Genomic DNA, 12,206 nt, shown 5'->3' on the forward strand with positions numbered 1-12,206 from the left:
GGTGGCTATGCACCCTTTCTCCTCCTGGTAGAGGAGGAGCCCCCAGGCTCAGAAACTCCTCCCTGTGCAGCCCAGCCAAGCTCCAGGGCCAGGAGCTGGTCCTCATGCCTTGTGTCCCATGCTGCTGTTCAAAAACTAAAAGAAAGGGCACCCAGGGAGCCATTTTCCTTAATGCCAGCCCGGGTTTTACCTTTTGTGGATCTGTGCCGAAGATCCATGCACGGGCAGAAGAGTTTTTAGGATATACTTTTTTACTGGAAACTGTCAAAGAAATGGCCCCAAACCATTTTGAGTTAGATTAAATCACTTATGTTTGTAGATTATGTTGGTATTTACTGAGTTGTGTTGGTCAAGCAAGTCTGAGGTTGTCAGACATTAAAAGCTGTGTCTGACACAGGGCACAAAAGCAATTCTGTGTTCATAGCCAACCTGGGGTCTAGTTAATTAAAGAGGCAGTAAGGTGGGGGAGAAAATATTATGTTTCGCATGCCAGTTGCACACAGCAGTCTCCTCATGGTGTTTTGCTCTTTCTGTATGCTCTTCTTTTTTGATGAGCCTTCTCCCACTCTTAGTTCTGGTCTTTTTTTCATGCCTCCCGCCAGTGCTTTGAACAACTCCCCATTTCACGTACTCGATGGCGTTACCTTTCCTTCTTCAAATCCCCGCTTAAAACGCTCTTATTCTGTGATGTTTTCGTCCATTGATTCATACACCTCTACATACTTGCATTTGCACTATTATTCTGTGTATTGCAGTTGTCTGACGTAGAAATTTCAGGACAGGGACCATGACTTCTTTTTAATGTTTTAACATTTATGGCATGTCACTGATGATAACAACAGATCCTGCAATAAATAATAGAAGAATCTCATTTGATTTTCTTTCCTTTTTGTTTTGTTGTAGGTTTATAGCTAAACCCTGTGCCTTAGGTCTTAAAGTCCAGGCCAATGGACCACAGAAAGCCCAACCTAATGCTATTCTGGAAAAAGTTTTCACTGCAATTACAAAGGTACAGTATTTACCTAACATGTTCATTTTATAAAAGGTGATATGATGCTTTAACATTGATCTGCGTAAAGTAAGATAATTTCAAGTGAAGCCAAAGAACTATTAATGCAATGTTAAGATTTCACAGTTAAAAGCAGAAAATGCAAATGTAAAGATTCTGTTACCCATGCTAGCTTTGCAACGTGGGCAAGCCCTTCATGGCATACATGTTAGAATATGACAGTATCATACCAAGCTACACATTTAACCAGGAAAACTGGAATAGAAAATACTCCATAGGTATCATGTGGCTGCTTATATTAACATTCATTTTTGTATTTTAATTTTTTGTGGGGGGAGGGCACAGGGGGTTGGGCAAATTGGGGGGAAATGTTACTCTTTATCAATAATGTTAGCATGTCAATGTTCCAGATTTGGATTTGGGTTTTACAACTCTCAGGTGAATTGGGAAGGATGGGGCACTATTGGTTGGCTGATATCTATTTGTATTATGATGGCTATTCTTCACATTAGAAAAAGCTAGGAAAATAATTTTTAGCAATGAATTTTTGCAACTTGTGGAATTCTGTAGGATACAGCAAAATGATAGGGAAGCCTTAAACTCATTTTTGCCCCTTTGTGCAGCTAATTTTCTCTTTCCCTTCAGATAAAGGCTGTGGGTTTCCATGTTTGTGGATTTTGTTGGTGAAATGTTTACAGATTGTCCTAGCAGCAGTTCCTGGCACTGTCTGAGCCTCCTGATCAGGCTAGGCAGCGAGAATGCAGTGATGATCAGGTGTCGTTATCCTCGTCTAAAGATCTTAGCATATGCCCACTTCGTTTGGACAGATATCACGAGAGGAAGCTTTCCTCTGCTTTTAGTCATTCTTCCCATTTTACGTTAACACCAACCTGCAGCTGAACATAGCACCACGTCTCAGCTGGCCTGTGGCTTTGCAGGAATCGCTTTCACAAAGAACGAAATCAGGATTTCATACTGGCCATTTCTTCAGGGTTAAAGTTACCAGAGGTGGTGTTGAAGAGGATGAAATATGCCTGGAGAGCTCTAGGTGCTGGCCGCCTGCCTACGCATCTTGCGTCAGGGGAGCTGATCTCCTTCTTGGTTTGGTAGTCTACCCTTCTAATAAGCGTAGGTGCCATGCTCACATTGCTTTGGTTCATTTTGGCAGCATACTTGCAGAGGGTAGATCAGATACACCTGCCTGTCTGAAAGGCCCACTACATCTACTCCCACTCAGATTCAGGGGGAAAGGGAAGGTGTCTTAGAATAATAGACTCAGAGATCCTGTAGAAAAATACAGGGCTTCTCTGTGTTAAGATTCAGTCTAATTCCTGCTGAGTTACGTTAGCTGGTGCATAGAACTAGCTCCAGCGAGAATATAATGGAGAATGGGGAGCCCTCTTAGAGCTGCAAAGGAATGTAGATACTTACACTCTGGCAAGGAACTGGCTGATGAACCTCTGGCAGGTGCTGGAGGATCATTTTCATGCTCACTAGTCCAGTGGCTGTGGTGTGAACCACAAGTTGTGATGGTCTGGCTAAGTTCCATGACTGCACAGAGCAGGGGGCTGATTTCCAGGCCCCACCCCAGAAACTGGTTGTGCTGTTTGGCAAGCCACACTTACAAACCACTGCCAGCAAGTTGGTCATTTTTGTTACATGCCAGATGCTACAGTTGTACCCAGGCAAAACTCTCACTGACTACAGTGAATGCTCTGCCTGTATAAGCCCTATGGGTGTCGACTCCAAATGACTTTTTTAAAAAGAAAAACAAATGGCTGAACTGATTAAAATTCAGCTTTAAAGAAAAAATACCCTTTTCTCCCTTGTTCCCTTTTCTGGGGACTCAGATACCAAATTTCAGCCTGGAGGGGATTTTATTTCAGGTTTATTAATCCATGGAATTTTAGGAGTTTATATAATGGAAACTTTCACACAGTCTTAACTATAGCAGCACTTGCATTTCATCCACCATATCAAATTGGCTTATAGGAGCAAATCTTATCCCCAGGAAAACAGATGCACAGAGTGAATTCTCAGGATAATTTTTAAAAAATGTGATGGGGGATATTGGAATGTACTTAGTGTGGAATATTGTACACAGAGCATCAACAGACAATTTGAAATGTATCCTCTTCCCCTGTTTCCCATGTAGTGTTCAAATCCAGTAAATTTCAGTTTTCCTTCACCTTATGCGTGCTACAGTATGCAACGTAACCTCTACTCCAATGTAGTAACAGTCATGTTTGCTGCTGTTGAAAATGACTACGTAAAGCTAATTTTACTGAGCATGTTTGTCTCAGTTGCTAAGGTGACTTCCTTTGAAGCTGTCACTTTAAAAATGAAAGTGTAGTTTTTGAATATTAATGTATAGGAAAATGTGTTTCTCTGTGTCAGTTGAACAATCCTCTTGGTCATGTCAACAGTTACATCAGTTACACATACACAGAGTGATGAAAGAGACAAGGCTCATGCTGAGCAGTTTTGCAGGCCCCATTGCTCAAGGAGTGTATAGCATTTGATAGGCAGGGAGTGCTAGAGGTGAGGTTGCAGAAAAAGTTTCAGTTATAACTACGCGTGGAAAGATTAGTTCTTTACTGGTAAATGTCAGAAAATGTTGAATTCACCAAACACACACACTGCTGAAGAAATATATTTCCATTGATAATAAACGTAAGAAAAATGCTACCTGAGGACCTAATAGAGTTTGATTTAAGGATATTTATTTTGTATATTCTGATGTGGTGTTGAAAATTTGTGTTTTTAACGGTTATAAAACTTTAACTTTTTGAATCTCAACATCTACCGTCATTAAATAATTGTCTGATCACTCCCTTGTCTGACTCACCTTTAATTTTCTGCAACTGTGAAAATTTAAAGAGATGAAAAATAGAAAAAAAGCTTAAAAATAAATATTGATATTACCCATCAAACTGATATATATATAAAATCGAATTCTGCCAAGCCAATTTGTAACCTCCTGTTTTCCCCAATAACTTTTAAAACTTCTCTATGTAGCTGCATTGCCTTAGCCCCTTTTATTAGAGTACTGTTTTTGATTATATATCCACCAATAGGTGTTTTGTATGAAGAGACTTTGCTGTACTTCCAGTTGTCCATGAGGCTGGCAGAGAGCTAGGGTAGAGTCTGTAAGTCCTAGTCGTACAATAGGATTGAGTTCTTTATGACCAGTCTTAGGGATCTAAATATAAAACAATATTATGATATCTGTTATGAAGATAAAATGCATCTGCAGTCATTTTATCACTTTTTGTTCTGTAGCATCCAGATGAGAAGAGACTGGAAGGCCTGTCCAAGCAGCTGGACTGGGATGTACGCAGTATTCAGCGTTGGTTTCGACAAAGACGCAACCAGGAAAAGCCCAGCACTCTTACAAAGTTCTGTGAGAGCATGTAAGGAGCTGTGTTCTTTCTTGCATGTCTTACAATAGGCTTCCTTTGTTAAGTGCCCCGGTTGTAATGTTTCTCCTCAAAATGAAGGAATTAATTTATCCTTGAACTGAGAGAATCTTCTTTTCTCAAAGGAAATCAGATAGGCACTTGAAGAGCACAGGAGCAAGAATATACTGAAAGGATCCTTTAGAATGTTATGGAAACAATGCATGTAAATTAAACTGTGGGAAGTTTAGAGACACTAGAACACACGGAGGGAAACGAGACTGGTGATGCAAAGTTATGGGCGTGGCAAGCTGGTTCTTTGGGGCAAAATTGCTTGAAAAACTTATTTGTAGCTATGAGATATTCATCTTTATATCACAGTTTTGAAGCAATATAATTTGAAAGAAGCTAGAGATGGGGAGGTGGACATGAAGACCTATTGGGTCACCTAGCCCATCCCTGTTATCAGAGCAGGATGGTTTCCTGTTCTGTCATTTTCTAGCACTTTTTTCTGATCCAGATTTAATAACTGAGCAATTTAAGCCCCCCCCCACTTCCTTTGGGAGGTTATTCCGCAATGTACTTGAGTTTACTTTAGGAAATCTTTCCTGATGCCTGTTCACTTTAAAACCAGATCTTCTCATATCGAGCCTTTGCTAGATAGAACCCCATTGTTTTTAGAATCTAAATTACATTTCCATGCTGTATTAAGTGTTTTAATGCTTAATCTGTACTGAAAGAGCCTCGCAAATTAAATCTACTTAAAATATTAGAGCAATTTTTTCTTAAAAGGAACTAAGTGATAGATCGTTACCTTATAATGAATATGAAGGGAGAACATTCTTCTGTTGCTTTCTTCTGATTCATTCGAAGAACCAGCCCAATGGTACCGAGGTAACATGTTGCTCTATAGACATGGAAGGTCACACGTTTGAGGCAAGATTTACTCCCTCTGGGGTCGGGAGACTTAACAAGCACTGTGGCGGCAGGAAAGAAATATTGGGCATACAATTTCCAACACACCCTTTCTGGTATACCGGTTACATTATTGCTGGCTCAAGAATCCACTTGTGCATCCTGTTAGCTGGGGGAAAGCTGTTAGGTAGCAGATGTCAGCAGAAGTAGAAAAACTGAGGCTGGAGTTGAGAATAAAATGTTAAAGAGGCTCTTGAGAATCCTTAGGTGATTTTAAAATACTGTGAATTAGTGTCAGCAGGGTTTTGCTTGTTCAGCAGACCTTACTGCACTGCATGTTTCTCTTCTGTATTTTATATTATTTCTCTATTTAGGGTTTCCTAAACCTTGCTTTAGCATTCACTCCTCTGCAGGATGGGTCAGAATCTGACTCTTAAAAATAACAGTTGATTCATCTGGACATTTATTCTCAAAACAAACACAAATGTGGTACACTAATAGCAGCCTTTTATTTATATTGAGACAAGGACTGAATGAGGGGTGAAACTCTGGAGGTGTTTCTGTTAAACAGATTTGCCATCTAAGCTCAGAGAGCTGGAATGATTTGTCATATAAAACATGACAAATTGTGCCAGTGCAATTGCCTGTTAGATAAACAGAGGCCCTTATTCATCAGAGCTCTTAATTCATTTCCTTCGCATTTACAGATAAAATCCATTGTTTTAATATTTAATAATACGAGGGTAAGATTCTGGATCTTTTTGATGGCAGAAGCTGGTGATCTTAATCATTTTAATTTGCAGAAGAATCACATTTTGTTGTTGTTAATGACTTCAGTTAATTTTCCCTGAGGATTGTAATTTGTATACTATCCCCATAGCACCTGGGAAAGGACAGGGATCTTAACAGCTTTCTAGACCTTTGCTACTGTTTGTACGTTGTATTTTTAGCTCTTTGATGTATGGTTCCATAACTTGGGTCAAATTTTGCTCTTTTACACCGCTGGGCCTGAACCAGTGTAACTGGGAGTGGAATTTGGCTCTTCATTCTGCAAGTGGAAGGGAAGCACTGAAGAGTTTGCAGCTGAATTCAACACCGAAGGATACTTCTAAAGTACTCATTTTGGGGCAGGTTCATCACTGACTTACAACTTATGCAGTTCCATTGATTTCACAGGGAGTAATTGGTGCTGAATTTGAGCTACGTTGGGCAAAAGGTGTCTGAAGCATGGACAATGCAGCTGGGAAAAAATGTGCAGTAATGAGATAACATCTTTTGGGGGGGAGAGGTGACTTAATTTTTTTTTAAAACTCCTCAGTAAAAGAAAGTGCAAAAACGAGACCAAGATGTAATGTAACAGCAAGACAGTTAATCTATTAAAAAAAATTAAGTGCCAGTTTCATTCAAGAGTCATTGGGCACTCATACGATATAAATATTTAATAGCAATAATAATAATACATGCAGCTCCAAAAGAAGCAAAATGACATCTGTGGTAAATATTAACAGTTGAGTAGAGGCTCAGCAGAGTACTGAGTATGGGTCAAATTTTGTCTGCATGTGATTCCAAGTGGCTGTTGCCTGTGTTATCCAAGGGCAGAAATTGGCCACACACGTACAGGTAGTGTGAGGATATACTCTTCCAGCATTCAGAATGCCCAGCAATCTGTTACCATGCTAGCATTGTCAGTGATATCAGAAATGATGCAATATATAGCGTCAAATGGTAACCAGGCTGCAAAGTGGCATGTCCAGTTTTTGGCTCATCTAATTAATAGGGATAGAGTTGTTGGACTTTCATTTGAATAATGTGCCAAATCACTGTAGACTCTCCCTTCCCAATATAATTTGTTATCTGGTTCAATGCATATCCATCTACATTGGGGCACCTGGAGTATTGCCCCAATCAGAAATATTAGCCAATTTGGAGTAAAAAGAAAAAAAGTATCTCTGCCCCAATTCTGTGGACTATGCTTAACTGTTAATTTAATGGGATAGCCATTTGTAGATGAAGAATCCATGTGTGGGCAGCTGCTTTGGAACCCCAGGCTGCATAAAGCACATGTTCACAGAGAAGGGGTTGGCTCCAAATCTCCTGTAGCAGGGATTCGCTGAATATTCCAGTATCCACAGCGAAGGACAGCAGGGTCCTTTGAGATGTTCCCTTAAGTAACAAGTACGCATAGAGCTACGGCAAGGTAACCGCAATCTCCTCCATACAGTTTTGGCCAAATTCTGGCACTGTCCTTCCAGGGATAATCTCATCCCTGCCAGCAACTGAAATAAATCTATTGCACTTTGGAGATAAAGTAAAAGCACATTTGTCAAATGTAGAGCAGATCAAATTTTTTTTTACAAACCTCTTTTTCCCCATAGAAAAATGATGTTTTGTCAAAACCAAAATGTTTCTAGGTCCATGACTAAATTTCTGGAGAGAAAGCGACCCACTCCATAATAGGCAATAGCCCAGTGGTGGTGGCACACACCATTGGGCTATAGGGTCAGTCTCTTTCTGTGGCCCAGTGACTAATTATTTATACAAAGTGGAACAGCTCCAAAGGGTGGTGCGGAAAGACAGATTCTGTAGCCTGGTGGTTGTGGCACTCACCTGGGATGTGGGCTACCTAGAGTCAAGTCCTTTGTTCAAATTACGCAGAGCAAGACATCAACCTGGGTCTTCCACATCTCAGTTGAGTACCCCGACTGCTCGGCTATTAGCTGTTCTAGTGCATGTGCGTGTATGTTTCTGTCTTTCTCAAAACTTTTCTTTGGGGAGGGAAAGATCTCTGTTTTGTTGCATGTCTGGGAGTTCAGATACTATGGGGATGAGTGCCATGGAAATTCCTGTACCTGAGACCAAATAAATAAAACCTGGCAAACTGAAGGGGGAAAATTGAGGTATTGTGGTATCACTTAATAAGAACAGTTTTGTTTCTTTTTTAAAAAGTGGCCAAATGATGATTATTTTAGGTATTGACAGGTAGATCGGTTGTGTCATCCATAATCCGATCATTTACAACTTGTGCGTGAGAGTTAGCAATGAGGTTTTGTGTGGTAAGTGTGAAGGGCACCCAATAATGTTAACCCCAGCTCTTTTGCAATTCTCCAGCATGCTTAAGCATTTAATAAACCTGATTGTATTAGCTGAAGCCGAGTGAATATGCAAAATTAATGCTGCCTCTTCTTTTGTTGCTTTGTAGGAATTTGTTTTGGAGCAAAAAGCCACAGACCTTGGCCCTTTCCTCATAATGGGTCCAGTGATTTAAGGGTAGAGAGTTTATGGGGAATTGTTGTACATGCTAAGTAGGCTTGGGATCTTCTTCCATCCTGGCTTTCTGGACTGCTGCTGTTCTCTGTTGTTCCTTTTCCTTCACTTGAAGGTCTGACCCAGCTTCCCCTAAGAGCCTTCCAAGTTACTTCCATTGATTTCAACACAAATTGGATTAGACCCTCATGCTCCGTTTTGTGTGTACGTGGCATACAAGGAAACCAGAAGGGACTGTGACAGACTAATCATTTCCTGCAATATTCTGAATGAACTTTACTGAATTAGGTTGAACTTTGTTGAATTAGGTTTAATACCTTTGGGGTCCATTGTATTAAAAATGCAATTGTGTATGTGTTATTGGGGAATTGTGTGTATGTAACTTCTCTAGGAGACTGGCTAATGCACTCTCTGGAAGGTATTATGAACTTCAAAGGGCTTTTGGGACCAATATGTATGAAGTGGATTTACTAGGAAGTATTTGGGTGTAAGGGGAATGCAAATGACCCACTTCCAATCAGCCCTTTTGAAACTATGCCCTGGGGAGGTGTAACTGTGCCTTAGTGGGTCATAACTGAGAATGCCAAATTCAGGACCAACTGCTGAGAAATAGGGCAAACACAACCCAAAACTGGTGGTTATTCTTTTATAAGATATACCAAGTCAGTCATAAAATTAAACTCCTGTTTCACCACACTGGCTACCAGGAAAACATAAAGGCAGTTTACTCAGGCATTCCAGTTCTTATATCACCACCAAAAACACTGGATTCAGAGGTGAGTGGTTCTTTACAACCAGTCTCATCAAATAATAGGTTCTTCTGATCCCAAAGGACCAGCCACATACACAGGTCGATATATAACTTAGACCTTATCCAAAAATCAGACTGATGCCAATCCTTTAGTATCTAAAATCTAAAGGTTTATTCATAAAATGAAAGAAAGAAAGGTGAGAGTTAAAACTGGTTAAAGGAATCAATTATATACAGTAATGGCAAAGTTCTTGATTCAGGCTTGTAGCAGTGATGGAATTAACTGCTGGCTTAAGTCAAGTCTCTGCAGTACATCCACAGCTTGGATGGGTCATTCAGTCCATTGTTCAGAGCTTCAGTTTGTAGCAAAGTTCCTACAGAGGTAAGTAGCAGGAATGAAGACAAAATGGAGGTGTTGCCAGGGCCTTTTATAGCTTTTGCCCTGTGGAGGGCATCCCATTGTTCTTACTGTGGAAAATTACAGCAACAAGATGGAGTTTGGAGTCACCTGGGCAAGTCACATGTCCATGCATTTTGCCTAGTCACAGCAGGAAATTTCATTAAGTGTAGATAGGCATCTCCCATGGTCCATTGTCAGTTAAATGTTCTTTCGATGGGCTACTCAATTTGAATAGTTCCTCCAAGATGTGGTGGCTAATTACTTTGTGGGCATTCCCCCAGGAGCAAACATTTGAAATCCAAGTACAGACGCTCCCCAACTTATGCAAGCGTTCCGTTCCGGAATGCCTTGCGTAACTCGAATTTTGCATAAATCGGAAACGTATCTCTGACCATTATGCCAAAAAACCACAACCCCTCCTATTTCTAGTTTACGAACTTTTTCCGTAAGTGCGGATTTGCGTAAGTCGGGTCTTGCGTAACCCGAGGAGTGTCTATATAGAACCAATTCTCATAGCTTCACATACAAAAATGATACATGCATACAGACAGCATAAGCATAACCAGCAAATCATAACCTTTTCATATACATCTCACTCGACAACCTTTGTACAATATTTGCTGCAAATATATAACAATGCAAAATTGTACCTCAGTGCCTCATTGTGGTGCAGCGGTGACCGTGGCCATCTGACAACTATGGTAGCGGGGCCTTGGTAGGTCTAACCATGCTACAAAGGTGTCAGACTATCCAATCCAAGGAGTGGGATTGCTCTCTCAGAGGAAAGAGCGTTTTTCCTTCTCCTTAGAGGTTGAAGGCTAGCTAAGCTTGAGGAGGTACGTATGCCTGCCCGCCTAGCCAGTGGGATGGCTTAAAGTTAAAGGCTAAAACAACACGAGTAAATGGGTCTTAGTTCCCTGCGTGTCATCAAACCGTTCTTCGGTGGTGGAGTGGAAATTGAGTGACGAGAGGTTGCTAAAAATGTCAGGTGCTAGGCCAACATGGAAAAGGACAACCCTCGCTGTATGTACTTACAATTGTAGGTTGCTGGCGAGGGAGGAAACATTAAGCCATCTGATGGAGGAGGAGAAGAAAAGGATAAAATACGATATCCTCAGTATCTGCGAAACCCGATGAAAGAAGGAGTTGGAAGTCAACTGGAAGGATGGAAGCGCTGTGAGGCTCGGAAAGGGAGATGGCGCTAGAAACGTTGGAGGAGTCGGATTAATCGTCAGTAAGGATTGGGTTTCGAAAGTCATATCATGCCAGCTAATATCATCATGTACTGGTGTGCTGCATCTTCAGATGGAGTCAAAAACTATCCTCAAGGTCATCCAGGCCTACGCTATCACAAGTGCAAGTGAGGACGAAGAAGTGGAAGAATTCTACCAAGAGCTCGAAAGAGCCCTCGCGCAAAAGTCCACTTACACTGTCACGATGGGAGATTTCAACGCTAAGGTCGGGCGAGGGAAAGCTGGTGAAAAGTTTATAGGGAGATACGGCAGCGGCGAAAGAAATGAAAGAGGAGAAAGGCTGGTAACGATGGCAGAAACAAAGAACTGTACATGGCAAACGCCTGGTACAAAAAGAGGATTGCAAAAAGGTGGACGTGGATCACGCCAGACACGAAGAGTATGAATGCAATCAACTATATTTTAGTCAATAAAAGGTGCATAGTTCAAGACATCTCTGTGGTGAAGCCCTTCAACACCGGCAGTGACCATCGCCTGCTTAGAGCGAAGTTGATTTTTGACGAAGTAGTGGAAAAGAAAGCTTTACAGATGGCAATCAGGAAACAGCGCCCGAAGACATTCGATGAAGCAAAGCTGAAGAAAGTGATTTCTGGATTTGACTGGAGCCAGACGGAAAAGTGTGATGAGGACTATAGTATCTTTGCTGACAACCTGAGACGTTGCATAAAAGCAGCTGAAATTGAAAAGATGAAGAAGGCAAAGGGAAGAATCTCGAACAAAACGAAAAGCTTGTTAGAGAAGTGGAGAAATATGAAAAGGAGCTCTGATAACAACCTCGAGTACTCCATTCTGTGCAAGCTTATACGGCAAAAACTGAAGGACGACTTTGAGAACTTCTGGAAAGAAAAGCTCCTTAAAACAGCTGAATCACGCAAGAGCCTCAGGACATGCAAGCAGGAATTGGCGCAGTGTAGATTGAGCGTAACAATTTTGAAGAACAAGGATGGAGAGACAGTAATTGACAGAGCAGGGATGGAGGAGGTCTGCAAGGAGTTCTGTACAAAACTGTTCAAATCAAGAATCAATGTCCCTCTCCCAACGCTCCAAGAGTCAGAAGAACACGTCCCCCCAATAATCATCAGCGAAGTCCGAAGTGCACTACACCAGATGAAGAAGGGAAAAACTTCAGGCAAAGATGGAATAACATCAGAAATGATTTCCGCAGGAGGCAGAAAACTTTGGAAGGCCCTCGCTTTAAGATTCAGTCGATATCTCG

The 12,206-nt window shown here is 41.2% G+C and overlaps 1 protein-coding gene across 1 annotated transcript in view; it reads left to right on the forward strand.

The window, feature by feature from the left end:
* CERS6 (ceramide synthase 6) overlaps positions 1-12,206 on the forward strand; it is a 216,100-nt gene that overhangs the window by 69,427 nt on the left and 134,467 nt on the right. The window contains exons 2-3 of the mRNA XM_024206806.3: positions 904-1,009; positions 4,292-4,422. Of these exons, the coding sequence (XP_024062574.1) occupies positions 904-1,009; positions 4,292-4,422 (237 nt within the window). The remainder of the gene's footprint in view (positions 1-903; positions 1,010-4,291; positions 4,423-12,206) is intronic.

Source organism: Terrapene carolina, unplaced genomic scaffold, assembly GCF_002925995.2.
Source record: "Terrapene carolina triunguis isolate 2854851 unplaced genomic scaffold, T_m_triunguis-2.0 Scaffold62, whole genome shotgun sequence".
Classification (NCBI taxonomy): domain Eukaryota; kingdom Metazoa; phylum Chordata; order Testudines; family Emydidae; genus Terrapene; species Terrapene triunguis.